The sequence below is a fragment of the Oryctolagus cuniculus genome, chromosome 13 (genome assembly GCF_964237555.1).
Source record: "Oryctolagus cuniculus chromosome 13, mOryCun1.1, whole genome shotgun sequence".
In the NCBI taxonomy this organism is placed as follows: Eukaryota; Metazoa; Chordata; class Mammalia; order Lagomorpha; family Leporidae; genus Oryctolagus; species Oryctolagus cuniculus.
Window position 1 is genome coordinate 47,101,389 of NC_091444.1, and position 18,499 is coordinate 47,119,887.

General features: G+C 41.2%; 1 protein-coding gene across 6 annotated transcripts in view; it reads right to left on the minus strand.

Annotated features, from left to right (window-relative positions):
* Nucleotides 1-2,630: 2,630 nt before the first annotated feature.
* NEBL (nebulette) overlaps nucleotides 2,631-18,499 on the minus strand; it is a 403,673-nt gene continuing 387,804 nt past the window's right edge. For all 6 annotated transcript variants that reach the window (XM_070055473.1, XM_070055474.1, XM_051821440.2 and 3 more), the window contains 2 exons: nucleotides 9,659-9,765; nucleotides 2,631-7,907 (listed from right to left, as the gene is read on the minus strand). In XM_070055473.1, the coding sequence (XP_069911574.1) occupies nucleotides 7,731-7,907; nucleotides 9,659-9,765 (284 nt within the window). In that variant the 3' untranslated portion in view covers nucleotides 2,631-7,730. The remainder of the gene's footprint in view (nucleotides 7,908-9,658; nucleotides 9,766-18,499) is intronic.

Sequence of the window (18,499 nt, forward strand, 5' to 3'; positions counted from 1 at the left end):
TTCCACTGTCTTTGCATCCTTGCTAGCATTTTTTTTTGTCTTTCTGGTAATAGCCATTCTGAGTGAGATGATCTCATTGTGATTTTGATTTGTAGTGCCCTGATGTGATGTTGGGCCTTTTTCATATACTTGGTGGTTGTTTGTATATCTTTTTTTTTGAGAAATATCTACTCAGGTCATTCATGCATTTTAAAAATGTATTTGATATTAATTCTTGATATTCTTCACAGGATCCAAGGAAACAACTTTCTAACTGCACACTGATTTTCAACAGTCCATGAAACAAAAAATAAAATTGCAGATAACCTTATGATATTTTACCTGTGATAATGTGATTGGCATTGCAATCATATTTGCTACTGAATATTTTTTTGGAAAGGACATTTTGCAGATCTTCCCACCACTCATGAAGTGTATTCCTTGTCAAAATGATTTATTCTGTCACATAATCCACTGGAGATAAATTAAAAACATGAAACTTGCATTTTGCAACAGTGGACATATGTGGGGGCTCTGTGGGTTGAGCTACTGTGATTGGGAGGCACAAAGAGCCGCTCAAAACCACCTCAAGGATTAGCAGGTTTATGTGCAAAGGTGGGAAGGAGCACAGGATTCAGCTCCACAAGGGACACTATATACAGAGAGGCACAGCAGAGGCCACTGGTGGATGAACTCACACATCTGGAATGGGCTCAGCAGCACAGTCCGTAGTCCTACGTGGCCACCATCGAGATCCATTCTGATTCTTGTCACTACCAATCATCTACTGTATATTTTATTCTTCCTAAATATCCCAGCCTCATCTCGTGGCTTTCTCTTATTCTTCTGCTCATTCCTGGCTGATGCTTCCTCCTGTTTTCCTTCTGTATGCCTTTTCGTTTTTACTAACACAAGCAGTTAACTGACCTGCTCTACACAGTGAGGAGGGAGACGTGAGCAGGTAAAGGCACAATCCCTGCGCAAAGCTCTTGTGAAGACCTTTGGATCACCTTGATGCAGTCAGCTGTGACCAGAGACATGGCATCTCGCGGGATGCGATACAGCTATCCATGTAGAACAAAAACCAATTTGAGCCATGCGGCCTGAAGACAGCAACCTCCTGGAAGAAGACAAGAAGTGTAGCTGCCCTGGGTCAGGAATCAGAAGTGAGTTCATTTACAAAGCAAGACGATCATTCAGGTAGGGATGCAGATACGTTTCCTGTTTTCTCAAGTCAAAACACAGCAGTTCAGATTTTGCTCATTTCTCTGTCTCTAATTCTATTTCTTGTTTGGTACTCAAAAAAGGGGGCGAGGGGAGAAGGATGAAGAAAGGAAGAAAGAGAGGAAGATACACATGAAGATCAAAATGCCATGGTATAAACAGAAAACCAGCCACTGGGCCCTTTGTTCTCATTGATTTTCCACCACTTAAAACCCATTTTCTTGTTCTATTTTTTTTCATCAGAACTCTGCTGCTCCCAAATACAAATACAATGGACAAAGGCCTGAGAATTCTGCTTGCAACCACAGAAAGGGGCCGAGTTCACGCTTGGACCACGGCCAGCTTTCTGCTATCACAAAAGTCGTATTCAATCTTTCTGTGTAGGAGAAGCACATTACATAAAGGAACGAAACTTTCCTTTCATCTACTTTTCAATGTATTGTGTCTGAGTATTTTTGTAGAAAGTTATTTTGGTAATAAGCTTTTGGTGGTTACCATGTCTCAATTACCTATAAAACTAATTTCATAATACTTTAAGTTAGAAGAATACAATCATAGAGTGTTCTAAGTCTAGATTATTTTAGGTCAGAAAATAATTCTTCCTAAGTTCATTTCCTCTGTGGCCCAGATTCTGGAGGGGGTAGAGGGATTGGGAGTGGGAGTTGAGCCTTAGTGAAAAAGATAGTAAATTTTTCAAATAAAGAGCTGTTCTATTTTGTAATTTCAATATCATGAGTATGTTTACCACTATTATAAATATATTCATTTTAGACTGCTGAATTTAAAAAATTCAACATTTGGAAGCAATCTTTATTCTAGGAATAGGGGTCAGCTGTCAAGTGTATCAGTTGACAATAAAGAAGAAATATGCACCAAATGAAGACTTTTACAAAACAATACAGGCTAAGATCTAAGTCTCAATACGAGGGCAAAACTGGGGATCACTTTTTTCAGTTATAAGAAAATTAGGGGAAAAAGTAATTATGTTCTATGATAAGTGAGTCCTTCTTAGCTTAACAGTATCTTCCCATTTCATAGACTCAAATTGTGCTTTTTTATTCTCTGCTCCAAGGTGTTTATTTCCTCTTATGAATATAAAGAAATTAGGATTGTACTGTTGAGAACATATGAGGAATTTGTTTCTAAAAGAAGTCACCTATAATGATGTATTATTGCAGTACACAGAAATATACTGAGCTTGAAACTACATAATATTATTATCACATAAAACTAAGCTCATTTTGGGGAGGAAAACACATTTGAATGACTCACCAGTAGAGATGCATGAAAGCCAGCACGTGCCTCTGACAGATTTGATGGGAACTGTCACGAGAATCCTAATACCCAGGATACTGTTGAGGTTCATTACCTGCACCTCACAACCCATGTTCCAAGGACCCATGGTGAGAACCAAGAAGCAGAACCACTTTGTTACATCCTGCATTTATTTAAGCAAACCAGATGTGTAGAGATAGGAAATTAATGCATTATAATGTTTTACAAATACAGAAAAAGACACCAACTTTTAAGACCCTGAAGAGAGTGCATCTGAGAACACAGTTCTATCATAGGAGACCACCTACAGGGACCACACAAAAGCCATGGCCGACGAGCCCATCGCTCATTGTCCTTCTCACATCGTTCAAGTCTCTTCCATTGAAAAATCATGGATTTGCTTTTACATGAATACTAATACTAATGATTATGATAGCCTTGAAGGGTCTGTGAGTGACTGTACTATACATACATGATGCTGGGCTAAATGTGTAATTTCAATGCCATTGTACATTATGCAGGGGGAAATAATGTCTCATTACACGTCTACTGTGACATCCACTAAAATGTGAACTAGTTTGCATAGGTTAGTCCTTTGGACAGCATGATGTTGCTCTAGTCCACCAAGGCTTAAAGATTCACAGTGTAGAGGAAAAAAACATGAATTAAAGCATTTCTACTAAAATATATTTTAATAGCTGGTGTTAACAATTTGCATAACAAAAGCCAAATTATGTTAAGAACATTGTATCATTCTGTAAGCCCCTTCATTTGAAAAGCATTTTGAATGTTTTCTTCAAAACTGTTAGGTTCTCAATGTTAGTACAGTCTTGCACATTTATCATCAACCACAATTCTACATATTTCGAAGGAGAAAATGGTGCGATTTTGCATTTTTATCACAGGTCAAAGGCCAACAGTTCTGTATCATGCCTGTCACATACTTGGTGCTGCTTCCCAAAATGTGTAGCAGCTGATTATATGGACGCTGGAGAATGGGACTGTGATACAGTTTTCTCTTTTCCTTTAAAGCAAATCGTTCTCAACAGCGACTGGATTACAAAGACGCAGATACTATGCAAACTGAATACCATATTATCAAACACAAAAAGCATATGGAATTCCCACAAATCTACCAAAGTAATGTGGACAACTGGGGAGAAAATTTGCCTGGGGATCTTTCCAGGCTTGTGGATTCTAGTAGTGTGAGCATCACGGAACGACGACCACAGAGGTCTCATATGAGGTCTTGACATTCTTGATCATCAACAGTTGAAATTGGAAAGGGCCCTTGTGGGTTACTTCAGAAAGAGACTCTCATTTTAGCATCCTTCATCGAGTTTACACAGCTACTTGCTCAATGAAAGCTATCTCATCTCCATGTCACATTACCCAAAACATCAGCAATCTAGCCACTTTAGATTATCAGAAGCAAATAGCTAAGGTATAATTAACGTATTAGGTGAAATTCATCTTACATAGCGAATTCAGCCTTCTAACAAAATTATTCTCTTACACTAGTATTTCAAACCCCAAACCTAAAGTTAATGTCTCCATATCTCAGCTATATATTAATCCATAAAGAACCTTTCAGAAATCGATGGAAGAAGCCAACATTTTCTAAAGTTCTAAACCTTTAGAGTTAAAATACAATACAATTAGCTACCACCATTAATACCTCGCAGGAGCATTCCCCAACCCCACCACAAAAATACCCATCATGTATAATAAAATATTCCTATAGAATAATAGGCAGAAGTTTGCTCATTTAGTTTTCTTCCCAAGACCATAATAGATAAACAGGGTAATCAAAAAGGCACCTCTTTTTTTATGTATCTATTACTATAATTTTGGTATAAACTATGTCCACTTTGTATAGGGCTATGTTATCAAAGATCATAGACATTATCTCTTTATTAAAAACATTCCATGGGAAATCATGAACCTGAAAATAAGGGGTGCCACTAGTGCTTCCACCCTCTCTTTCCATTGTTTTCCCAATTCCCGGAGTGCTATAAAGCTCAGCACAAAGAGGCAAGGAAAGAAAGAGTGTGGCAGACCCGTAGTCTCATCCTCTGCAGGCCAGGGCCAGGCCAGGGGCCGCTCGGAGGCCAGCCTCGCTCAGACAAGGTGCTTGTGGGCATTGTGCTTACACATCCCTGTGTGGTCTCTGGCAGTCAGACACACGGCCTCTGCGGAGAGCTGACAACCAGATACATATTTCAAACTGAGTTACCCTGTGATGTACAAACAGTAACAAGAAGACATGAAGCATTCATTTCGCAATAGGTCACAACTAGAAAACTTTCCAGAGAACAAGAATTAGTAGAAACATTTACCACAAAACAACAAAAGCAAGATACTCTGTTGTGATACTTTTCTCAAGAGAGATATGATCTACAACCAATTTTGTTGTCAAAACCTTTTTAAAGCGTATCCAACTACCCCTTGTGCTTTAGTCAGGTTTGAGAACACATTCCATTTAGAAAATCAGGTGCATGCTCTCTGTGCTCGGGCACTTACAGTCTCAATAACTTCATTTTTTAAAGACTTGTTTTAGAATTCTTCTTTAGCTGTGTTATGTATGAGATAACTGTGGCCAAACTGAAGGTGCACAGAAGGCACGTGCCAGCTGGAAACGTTGTTTCCAGAATGGTTGTTTTTAAAAATGAGGCTGTAAAAATAGCACTTTGGTATTACACATGTGTATTTCTTATTGTTCTACTGAGATGCTTAGTATCCTGACAAAGCTTTAGTACTATGCGAACACCATCAAATGACAACCCAACTGCATGCGATGTCTTGTTCTTCCTCTGTCTTTATTGTAAAGTAATTGCCCTCTAGTTAAATTATGATCAGATCCAAATTCCTAAAGGCTAGAAGCAGGAATATCTTGCTATGTGAGCATTCTGTGCAGTTTAAAAATTCAGGAGACTTACTCCCCAAATATGTATTGACTTTACATTGAATGAATATGATTTTGAAAGCAGTAGGTGAGAAAAACATGAGATATCAAACTGCTGCTTTCTGGAAAGTTTCCTGATTGTAAGCATTGCTTCAGGACAATCTCCTCTCAGCTTCCTAGAAATGTGCTGTAAATGTGCTGTTTCTCAAAAATTGTACCTGTCCTACATTTAGCCTGGAAATTTAATCAACAACTTCTCTCTTTTCTATAAACACCAAAAGTGGTCTACTTGGGTGAAACATAAATACGTACTTTATAATAAAACTGGGCAGGCTTATTGCCTGGGACTTTAATGCACAGATTTCTGTAAAATTATCACAAGTTGAGTTGTCTTTGCATGTTTGTGTATAAAATATCAGAACTGATATGGGTTTAATCAATTTAGTCATGACCGTCATTTCAATGAGAGAAATTCAGTCAAGCTGGTTATCAGTAGTCTGTAAAATGCCCTCCAAAAAAATCTCTAGTTATTTGCCTAAATTTTTCTCTTTTCAATTTTATGTCGGTGTCATGCAGATGAACCTTTCATGGAATGAAGTGTTTGCTCTTTGAGTTTTTCTCAAACGAAACTACAGAATTTCTAAAGGATTGAGCTAACTTATCAGAAGTGTCAGCAAATCAGCTTTGGCCTCTGGACTAGTAAGTGTCTCAATAAAGATATTTTCCAGACCCTGCTGCTAACTTCCTTGAATATCAGATAAGGCAGACATTCCCGTGGCCCATACAATTGATTACAAGTTAGCAGTTTTGCTTTTTCAGTTTCATCCTCACCACAGGGTCAGACCCTCCATGAAAGCCACCGTGTTGCAGGTCACAAGAAGGGGCACCCCCAGAAAAACATATCAACCTCTCAGTGACCTGGACTGCAGCCTCCAGGTGAGATTTCAGGGCCCACCAGCAAAAGCCGCCCTCATGTCTATGAACACAGCAGAGGTGTGCAGAGTCACTTATTCGAAAATCAAAGCATGACGAGGATTTCTTTCTTAGTGGACAGCCTGTGGGGCATACACTGAAAATCTCTGCAGACATTCCTATCTCATTGCTTAAGGTGACTTGGAAAATAAAAGCTGGAAAGTGGACAGGAAGTCTTCAGATGGACCAATTTCAGCGGCTAGATTTCCATGCCAGAATCTGACTGGCAGTTTCCAAACCCGGAGGCTACATCATCTCAAGGTGGAGTTGCTAACTTTTTGTTTGCTGGGTTTGACTCCCATGCATTCCACAATCCATTTTTCCACTGGTTTCTATAACATTTTCATTTTTAAATCAACAGCAGTGTTAAGTTAATGAAAGCTGTTCAATAAACACCTAGATCACTTATTTACTAGAGTATACGTGTTATTTCCTAAGATGTAAATCCTTCAAAACTAGAGTGCAATGCAGGAAAATCTCAAGCAACTTCTCAAAATATGTTATTCGATGAGCCAGCAGCTAGAGGAAGGGCTGTAGGAGCAGCCAAGGTTTTTTCTTTAATTACAGGGGTGGGCAGGACAGCTGCCTATGTTACAAAAGCTGGAACCTACAGGACATGCAACAGGCTCAGGGCTACTAGGGAAACACGAGAGATGACATCACAGTGTCCCCTCTGCAGAGTAGCTGTGAAGGTGCTTGGTCCTGACATTCTGTGGAGCTGAGGCTACACAGGGTCCAGAGAACGCAGATGGAGAGGGGGGAACGCCTTGGTACAAATGAGAAACAAACAGATCTCGGTCAGCCCAGGGCACGCGGATGTTTCTAGGTCCCTAAGGCCACCAGTCCATATAATTTTAACCAAACTGTCATTTTGCCATTGCTTACATTTACTGCATTAGGCAATTTTTGCCTGAGCTGGAAATCGCCCAATGACTCCAAAACTCACCAGTGTTTAAATTATCGGCTGCATTACTGAATTAAGAGAATTGGCTTCTTGGTGATGATTCCAAAGTGACAGCTAAGAAGTCTCATATTACTCATGACATTGAAGGGACAATCAACACTTCTATTAAATAAGTCTACAAAAATACATTTCCCCAGAAGGGTTCAATAGCCAATCAAAAGAAACCACGAACACAATTCGCAGCACCAGGTCTGCAGACATTAACGATTTTGTGTACAGGAATTCCTGAAAACACTGCTGTCTCCAGCCCAGAAGTCCCTCCTTCTTCCTGGTACCTGTGTGTCTACTTGTCAAAGTAAGGATACATTATTGTAAAATAACTGCCAAATTTTCTTAAAAGTATCGTCTATCTTTTAAAAAGATCAGATTTAGAATACATTAGAATAAAGCTCAAAGGGCAAGGAGAAAGACTTAATTAACAAATTCAATGTAATTGGCCGGCAGCATCCCTGTTCTGCCCGTTCTCTGCACGGTGCCGTACATCCAGCCGTCGTCGATGGGCTGCACGTTGACGATGTAGTCGCCATCTCGGAAGGAGACCTCGTCTTCGTCCTGGGCGCTGTAGTCGTACATGGCCCGGTAGGTCCTCTGAGAAGGCAACAAGAGATCACACGATGAACACCAAGACGGTCATGACCACAGATACCAGGCACGACCAGCCTAACCCACGCAAAAGGGAACTGCTAGGAGCATTTGCAAGTGCATCTCTTTCTGGAAATCCGTCTAGTCGGATTGATTGCAAATTAAGCAGCCTAGCAACAAATGCGCAGTATGGGGTGGGGGGCATTACAGTTTGAAAAGCCACAAATAGCTTAGCAAACCCGTGGAAAAGTAGGCTTGGGAACAGTAAAGGCAACAGCTTCACATAATCCCAGTGTCCTTAGATGATGTAGGGTCTCCCCTGAGCCACATTTTTCAGAGAACAAAACCCACCATGGAGGCAGTTCCCGGTACCCAGCAGAGGCCGTGGACTTCTTGAACAGTACTAAGAATTTTTGTTTCGCCTCAAAAATACATTTTAAGAAAAGAAAAATTCATCATCTACTGACTTTATAGGTTTTTTTGTATCATAGTGACAGAAATTCAGCATATAAATGTTATGAATATTGAGGTATATTTAATATAAATGTCATAAGGGGAAATCTTTAAATTGAGTTTTCCTGTATTTGCTTTTGCTTCAGGGTATGAATTCAACTAATTATCACACAACCTCAAAATCTAGTGCATTATGGAATTGAAGACACTGGCCAGGACACAAAGAAAGGCAGAGACATTAAAGTCCTCTTGTAGCTTAGGGAGCCACCTGCTTCTAAGTGTGCAGGAAGCAGCCAGCGGCTAGGTCCCAGGCTTGGAGAAGCAGTTCGAGCACAAGATGTTGAGTGCGATCGGATGGTTTCAAACGCCACACTCAGCAGATGCATCAGTACTTCAAGATTTCCAGAGCCGGGATCTGAAGGCACATTTTTCCCCACTCTGGGTCATTCACACTTTTGTGGCCATTTTAATAAATGTCAAGATTTAAGCCAGCGCTGTGGCTCACTAGGCTAATCCTCCGCCTTGCGGCGCCGGCACACCGGGTTCTAGTCCCGGTCGGGGCGCCGGATTCTGTCCCGGTTGCCCCTCTTCCAGGCCAGCTCTCTGCTGTGGCCAGGGAGTGCAGTGGAGGATGGCCCAAGTGCTTGGGCCCTGCACCCCATGGGAGACCAGGAGGAAGCGCCTGGCTCCTGGCTTCGGATCAGCGCAGTGCGCCGGCCGCAGCGCGCTGGCCGCGGCGGCCATTGGAGGGTGAACCAATGGCAAAAGGAAGATCTTTCTCTCTGTCTCTCTCTCTCACTGTCCACTCTGCCTGTCAAAAAAAAAAAAAAGGTTTAATTTGTTAATGTGGCCATCAAATATGAAGGTACTTCAAAGAGTACATAGAAAAAGTGAATTAAAGATGAGTTTATGTTGGTGCAAAAAAAAAGTTTTGAAATCCACACATAGCTGTTTTGTGATAAATATCTTCCATGAGCTGTATGAAGATGCTTCCCATCTGTGCTTTCTCGGCCTGAGTGAAAACCGCAACTGACGCCATCGGGATATTGTTACTCGCAGACCCCTTTTAAGTTTTCTTTTTTTTTTTTTTTTTAATATGCTTAGTAATGCCTTCCTTTTTCAACGCTTTAACTCTGGACATTTCTTGCTCCCTTTGAAAGAACTGTAGAAACGGCAGCACATCACCACCTATCTTTACATGAAAAAGCTCAACATTCAACTCGCCTCTATTCCACGTGTATTTACCGGTGTTTTTGAGGTAGAATGAAACCAGAGTGGAAGACGTATGTCTGACTGACACTTACTAGATTTGGAGAATGCTGTATGGACCTCATGGATGACACGCTGGCCTGGTGCATGAACCCGTAGCCCTGGGAATGGCTTTGCTGGTAGGCTCCAGGAAGAACCGGTGCTGCCCAGGAAACACACACACATAGACACCTTAAACTTAGCTTCCAAGCACCACTCCCCGGCCCACACAGTGACCCCATGCTGCGCTGGCAGCTTCTGGAACAAGATGTCCTTGTCAGTGCCAAGTGAACTTGAGTAACAGGGTTACAAGCAATCTCTAGATTAGTATCAATCTTGGTAAGTGAGGACACACAAAATATCATGTTGCATGCAGTTGTAAGACATTTGAGATATTTTTATTACTCTATTACAGATGCTATGTTAAAACAACATAAATACAAAGTAAAGTTTCCTATAATCCCTCAGCAAAATTCTGTTTTTATTTGGCCATGTAATCCTTTTAGGCATTTTCCAAACTAAAAGTCAGTGTTTTGCAGTATTGCCAAACCAATGGCAGAGTATACATGTGTCACAGGTACTTCACATGTAAGGGATATTCTCAGTATTTCAAGACACACAGTTGAAGGGTGCCTTTACAAAGATGGTAAAAATAACATACATCTGACAATATTTGCTCAGCAGTACATAAAAAGCCTGTAGCCTGTAGAGAAACTTTAATTTAGAATATATGGATTCTTCATTTTAGTTTGGCTGTAAGTCAACACATTTATCACTAAATAAATCAAATGAATATGGTACCAATACCTGAGAAGCCAGATTACCTAAAGAATTTAGGTAACATTGTCTTTCTACCCTAAAAAAATAATAATAATATTACCCAGTTGGTGCTATCCTCACCACCGTGACATTCAAAAGACACAGCTCCTGTTTGAAGAACTGTGAACTTTAGAGAAACTAACACAGAAGTCAGATATAAAAATCCACAAATCCAACAAACATCTGTTTGTATGTGTTTCTCTGTGAGCATGATTAAACATTTGCAGCCAGAAGCACAAGGGTAAATGAGAGTATCTCAACAGCATGCCCTTTGTTAGGTTTTGAATAATTTACAATATGTTAGCAATTATGTATTACTAGTGCTGTATAACTTGTAGGAGATACTTGCTATAAAATCCATAATAGTTTGCCATTTCTGTTTCATCAGCTTGAGGATATAAAGTGATTATAATGGGTTGGTTGATTCAGGATGGTTTTTATAATAAAAGGAATAAGCAGATATAATTCTTGGGTGCAATGAATAATTAATATTTTTTAAGTGGCAAAATTATTCTAATTATATGTGAGATCCATACTTTAAAGAAATTTAATCATCAGAAAATTACAAATCATTAATGTGTTCTCTAGATGATAATGATATTAGGTTAAATGGGGATGATTTTACATTGTTTTTGAGAGAATTTGTCTTACAATGCTGTTACAAACTACATTAAATATCCACTTAACACATCAAAGAGAAATTAATGGGATCTGTACTTGGATTGTAGTCTGCTGTAAAGTTACTAATACATCATTAAACATCAAATACTTCAGAAAACAGTACTTTTTAAACGTATCAACTCAATTTAAATATTTAGTATTAAGAGATGTCAAGGATTTTGTCAAAATCAACTCATAAAGGAAAAATAATGAAATTTCCATAATAATTTTCTAGGTCCATTTACTTAGCTGAGTCAAGAGCTGTGTGCTGGAATCTGGAAGCAGTGACCATTCTTCTGCTCCCTTAACTCTGAGCAAACACTTATTAGTCCATGTGTACACACAGCTTACTGCACTGTCACACAGCCAGCCTCTGTAGCTGCTAACAATCATTGTGACTGTCACCCATGTTCAAGGCATGCCAGGCATAAGAGTGACAAACAATGGCCCTTGGTTATGGGGCCTGTGTTGTGGTGTAGTGGGTAAAACGTCTGCCTGTGGCGCCAGTGTATCATCTGGGCACTGGTTTGTGTCCCGGCTGCTCTACTTCCAATTCAGCTCCCTGATAATGGCCTGGTAAAGCAGTGGAGGATGGCCCAAGTGCTTGGGCCCTGCACCCATGTGCGAGACCTGGATGAAGCACCTGGCTTTGGCCTGGTCCAGCCTTGGATATTGCAGCGATCTGGAGAGTGAACCAATGGATGAAAGAGCCTTCTCTGTCTCTCCCTCTCTCTAACTCTGGTTTTCAAAATAAATAAAATAAATCCTAAAAAAATTGTTGAAAGATAGCTCTATCACATACATGATTTCTTCCATGAACATACGAAATTTGAAGGGTTTTGCAAAAGCAAGGTGTTAGGCTAATTTTACAACAAACAAGGACTTTCTTATCAAAGAACACGTGACACATGGTGTCCTCTCTATTTAGTGGTCAGATACCATTATTATCGGTACTGATGGATAATGAAAAGGTACAATGAGTTTTCAACCCAGAGTCTTGAGTCAGAAGTGGTTTATTTTCCAATAAAATTAAAAGTACAAAATAAAAGTTTATCCTAAGGCAACAACAAAATGCAAATGTGTGACTCAACGGTCATTTCATCTTGGTAAGATTTATTGGCCAAAGTCCTAGGAGCCGACTAAAGCTCCAAGCATTTCAGGCTCTACTGGGAAAGTCCTGCAATATTTATAAAATCAGAATGTCTCTTTACTACACAATAAAGTTCTTACATCAACAGCCAATACTAATATTTTCTACTTAACATTTGTTCCTAAAATGGAAGGGGATAAAACCAAGACTTAAAAAAGAAAGTGGATATGAAGACCATAAAAGGGGAGAAGAGGGAGGAAGACTGGAAAGAAGAGGAAATATATGTAAATATATGAAGATTAGAATAAATGAATCAAAGAAACGCTCCCACAATAAAGGGAGAAGGTCACCTAAGTAGAATTCCAAGCTGAGTAGTGTCCCCAGATTGGAGAAGAAGAGAGTAGAATTGATTTAAGGGTCCTTGGTACGCACAGTGCTTTGTGCCTTGCCCTGTGTTGATCACAATCGTTGACCACGACAGATACCATCCCTACATCAGGAGGTTAAGTGCGAAGGCAGCACATCAACTATCCTTGCATAGTGAAGCCAGACCAAAGGTCTCAACTCATCAGAGACAAGATGGAGGTTGTGAAAGTCCCACAACGATGACAGAATATACAGATGGCCAAATTCTGAATGCAAACAAAACTTTATTGACTAGCTATAGTTAAAACATGAACAGAGAAAATAGTTTTCCCTACAGACTTAATTTTCTAAAAATCCAGAATATCATCCTTCAGAAATTTTCCAAAAAAGAGTGTAGAATACAATGAAACTATGCTATTTAGTAATAATACTTGATAATGAAACTAGTGGCAATGAAACTATTATATTTAGTAATAATACTTGATGATGGTTTTTATCAGCTCATGCACATAGAAGAATTTAACAAGATTTGTAAAACAAATAATCTCTATTTAGACAATTAGGACTTGCTGAAAGAGAAGACATGAAGATGCTGCCCATTTTAAATCAAGTGTCAGAAATGAGCTAGATCCTAACTGAATTACTTGAATAAGGGGTAAAGTGGCTGAAGTTGATTTACAATGTAATAGTCTCATGATGTGGCCTTTTGCTCAACTATGAGGAGGCTTCAAAAGGCTCACGGGAAATGGAATTAAAATATTTTTTTTGGGTTCAAGAAAAATTCTGAAATTCATGCATCATTTTTTCAGAATACACAGTTTCCATGAACCTTCTGAAGTTTTACATCTGCCATCCTGGTTTCCTGTTAGAGGCTCAGCTCCTAGTGGCATCTGATTCTTCCCTCAAGCCCTAAACTCGGAAGTAAATCCACAAAATCTATGTGGAATTCAGCAGCAAGATGCTATTTTTCAATGAGAGCATTCTTCACACTCTAGAAAATTCTCTTTCTTCCCTGCAGGAAACAGAAACAAGCCAGATTGCTTCTAGGTTTTAGTTGGTATTTAATGAGAAACTGGAAATAGACAACTACCTATGAAACAGGTTTATGGTCACGTAATAAACTATGAATAAAAAACTTTAATAAAAACATGGCATGGTGTACAACTGAGTTAAAATCACCAAGTTTGAAAGATATTCCATCTTTGTGAGATAAAATAATTTCTCCAATCCTGGAAATCATATGTAAAAACAAAAGCAATCAAAAATACTTTATCCCGAGCAGGACAACGATTTATGGAAATGAAAGGGGGTTAAGGGCAGAGGACAGAGGGAAGGTCACTACTTGCTGTGGTTTCAATGCTGACTGCATATTAAATTCACCAGGAATCTTTTACAGTGCATAAACTAGTTCATGGAAAATGAACAGTATGATACACACAACAGGCATGTCTCTGCCTCAATGACTCCAGCAACAGATACTCAATGATTCTCAACGTCACACGTTCTATCCACAGCATCCAATTAGAAAGCCTGCCTCTTCACGCACCGAAGTAAGCTTGCCTTTTAATTTCATTGTCCATGAACGTTCATAAGTCCTCCTGTTAGGAAACTGGCGCAGTTGTAGCCAGATGGCCACATGGCCCAGCTACCTGAGCCAGGCTCCACCCCCATCCTAATGGGATTCGATGCTCCTGCTTCCCTGTCCGCCCTCAGGCAAAGTTTTAAAAGGGCCTGTTCCTCTCTTGGCCCTTCTCTCCTGCGCTCTCTTGGCCTCTCTCCTCCTCTCCTCTCTCTTCTCCCTCCTCTGTCTCTCTCTCTCACAATCTCCTTCTCTCTTTTTCCTTCGCCGCCCCTTCACTCTGGTCTGTAGGGTGTTCCCCAATAAACCCTTTCCCTTACTCTGGTGTCCGGTGTGTTTTGCGATGGCTAACATTAAGATATAACACCTCCTGTATAACGTCCAGGTCTCCAGACCAGTTAAGTCAGAATGCCAAGTGGAAACAGGGCAGGCTGGGTATTGGCGTTTCATGTCTTCAAATCTCTCAGGTTAGTCCCACTAGCAGCTCTGCAGAAGAAACGCTGGGCTACTGTGGCCTCCTTGTCCCCCCTCCTCCCCGACAGAGATGTAGGGGTGTAGGTAGCCCTACTCTAAACAAGCGATTCCCAGATCGCCTCTCTGCCCCAGTGCCTTGTATATAACATCTGAGGAGGAAAATGTTGAAACCAGGGACTCAAGCAGCAGGTAGGGACTGGGGAGAAATCTGCGTGAAGGGGAAGCTCACCGCAGAGCATCAGAGGCGACACACACACTGCTAGCCAGGTAAGTGGCAGGAGGCACTGTGTGGACCTTACCACCCAGGGGCTGACCGGAGCTCCACCTGCTCACCTTCTGAGAGGAAAGACCGTGCGGCCAGAAGATGCCTTTGCCAAACTGAAACTGAGCTCTCAAGTCAGTGCTAGGTTCTTTATAATTCTTCCCCTCCAGACCCTCTTATCACATTTGTTATTCTCTAATCTAAGTTTAATTTTATAAGTAGTATACACTACCTATACTTTATAGATTGTTACATCATAGTAATAATATGATTGTTACTATTATTTAAGGTTGCAAATCTCTTCATTGCAGTATGATATACATGTCATAAACTCTTATCATTTTAACTGTTTTTAAGTGCACAGTTCTTTGGCATTAAGTACATTCATGGCATGCAACCTGCAAATCTCCTAAGAAAATGCAATGCACATAGAAGTATTCAAGCACTTAGGTGCACTCCCTGTGAAAGTTGATGGGCAAAGATATAGCATCAGCTTTTCAAGCAAGGAGGACCAAGGGGAAACTTTCAGGGCGGGCCAGCACCCAGGCTTGGGGGGAAGGAGGGCGCAGAGGAGGGACCAGAGAAGGCAACTGGGAGGAGTTTCAGTGACAGGTCAGGCTGGTCCTGCCCGCAGAGGCACCTGTCCATCAGCGGGGTGACCCACGCAGGAGCAGTCCAGCAGGAAGTTCACGTGAATGTGACTGACGGGGACGAGGGGACAAGACATCTCTGCGAGAACTAGGACAATGCAAATCACGTTTTAAAGATTTATTTATTTATTTGAAAGGCAGAGTCACAGAAAGAGAGGGAGAGAAGGAGGGAGGGAAGGAGAGAGAGAGAGATTGTCTTTCTTTTTTTTTTTTTTTTTTTTTTGACAGGCAGAGTGGACAGTGAGAGAGAGAGACAGAGAGAAAGTCTTCCTTTTTGCCGTTGGTTCACCCTCCAATGGCCGCCGCGGCCAGCGCGCTGTGGCCGGCGCACCTCGCTGATCTGAAGGCAGGAGCCAGGCGCTTCCTCCTGGTCTCCCATACGGGTGCAGGGCCCAAGCACTTGGGCCATCCTCCACTGCACTCCCGGGCCATAGCAGAGAGCTGGCCTGGAAGAGGGGCAACCGGGACAGAATCCGGCGCCCCGACTGGGACTAGAACCCGGTGTGCTGGTGCCGCTAGGCAGAGGATTAGCCTATTGAGCCGCGGCACCGGCCTCCATTAACTTTTTGAAGTTTCCTCACACTTGTACTTTTATACACACACACACACCACACACACACACACATCGAATTTCAGCATTCTATTTATACATTTGGCTTAGCTGCTAAATATTGTTTTGGGGACTCTGTAGTTCCTATATATTGAAAAAAATACATAAAATTAGCTACATGTTCAGTTATCACCAGTTAAACTTGATGAGCCTCATTAGCTCAGAAAAACAGTGTTTTGGTTTTGAAGCTAACTGGTTTTTCACTAGAAAAAAATAAGTCTGTGAATATTCCCTGACAGGACTGAGCAAAGACATAATATGGTTTAACTAGAACTTAAAAGCTTTAGATTAAAGAACTCCTTTGCTTCACAAAAATCTATACAATTTACTCCTAAATGCAGATTTGAAAAAACCTGGATAATTTACTCCTACATGTAGATTTGAATTTCAAATTGCATTTTTTCATCAGGCTTTTCATGTTAGATAACCTAAGCCAGGATATACTCCCCAACTTGTACCTATAATATAAACCACAAATATAAGAATTGTTTCTGAGGAAAAAGAAAATGACTTCTGCCCCAAATTACACTGTCTTTAATAACAGGCCTGTGGCGAGGCCGGCACTGTGGCATAGTGGGTAAAGCCGCCACCTGCAGCGCCGGCATCCCATTTGGGCGCTGGTTTGAGACCTGGCTGCTCCACTTCCAATCCCGCTCTTTGCTATGGCCTGGGAAAGCAGCAGAAGATGGCCCAAGTGCTTGGGCCCCCGCACCCACGTGGGAGACCCGAAAGAAGCTCCTGGCTCCTGGCTTCAGATGGGCACAGTTCTGGCCATTCTGGCCAACTGGGGAGTGAACCAGCAGATGAAAGACCTTTCTCCCTCTGTCTCTCCTTCTCTCTCTGTGTAACTCTGACTTTCAAATAAATAAATAAATCTTTAAAAAAATAATAGTCCTAGGCCGGCGCCGCGGCTCACTAGGCTAATCCTCCACCTTGCGGCACCGGCACACCGGGTTCTAGTCCCGGTCGGGGCGCCGGATTCTGTCCCGGTTGCCCCTCTTCTGGGCCAGCTCTCTGCTGTGGCCAGGGAAGTGCAGTGGGAGACCAGGATAAGTACCTGGCTCCTGCCTTCGGATCAGCGCAGTGCGCCGGCCGCAGCATGCCGGCCACGGTGGCCATTGGAGGGTGAACCAACGGCAAAGGAAGACCTTTCTCTCTGTCTCTCTCTCTCACTGTCCACTCTGCCTGTCAAAAAAAAAAAAAAAATAGTCCTGTGCCACAAAACCCACATAGTATGTGTCTGTGTGTACATGCACATGCACTATTTTCTGAAACAAAACAAAACAGAGTGAAGGGATATATAGTGTGGATACATATATATTCTCCTAACAAGAACTACACAGTCAGGGGCTGTTCTTGGATAAGATGAAAGCAATAGAGGATATTTCTGGTAGGCAGAGATGCTGTTTCCATCTATGCAACCCCTATCATTAAGATTGGCTCATGAACACAAATTATGCTATGACAAAAGAGTCAGCCATAGCAAATCTGATCACACAGGATAAAGCACACACAAAGGGCCCGGACTACAGGAAAGAAAGACCAAGCAAAATGTAGAAACTCAACGCAGTGTCCCCTTGCTGTGTCATCTCCAGCCTGGAAACTATGACCCACCAACCACAGCGTGCAGTGACAGGATGTGGGGCACCTGGGTAAAACGGGAAATGGGAGAAGAGCAGGGAACCACGTGACTGCAGAGATAAAATCTGTAGTGTGTTATATATGACAGACACGTGACAATGCACATACACCCAGGATAATGCCCAACATAGGAAAACCCAAAAGTATCATTTTCATGATTAATGTTCAGCCACATCAAAAATAAGAAATCTATTTTCTCCTTTATGTGCATGTCACTTTACAGCTATAAAGCTCTTTGAAAAACTCTTATTTGACACTGCTTTAGCTACACTGATATGCTTCCTGATGACCCAACCTTCTTTTTATACCAATCAACTCAGCCTCACAGGAAATATATTTTTAATGTTTTATTGTTTGCAACTTTGTCAGATGTTTCTCCTTCACACACAAATCCCTTTGATTAGGTCTTGGCAAGTCAATGAAAGACACATGTGTGTCCTCCAACAAGTGCTATTCATTAGGATTGAATCCTTTTTTCCAACTTCACACACAAAAAAGGAAACTTTTCACATTTCTTTCATTTCATTTCTATTTAGAGGAGGAATACAAGTCTGTCTAAGGTTTTATCATTATATTGAGCCTCTGTTTAACATTTCTGTTCTAAACTTAACAGCAAACTGAACCGAGAATGGTGGAAACCTAGCACACATCCCAGTGGACTCTGCTGCATCTCTTTCCTTCATCACCCATTCTTCGAACATTCTCCATTCTGTGCTGGGTATTGAGAGGAAAGGGAAATGATACAT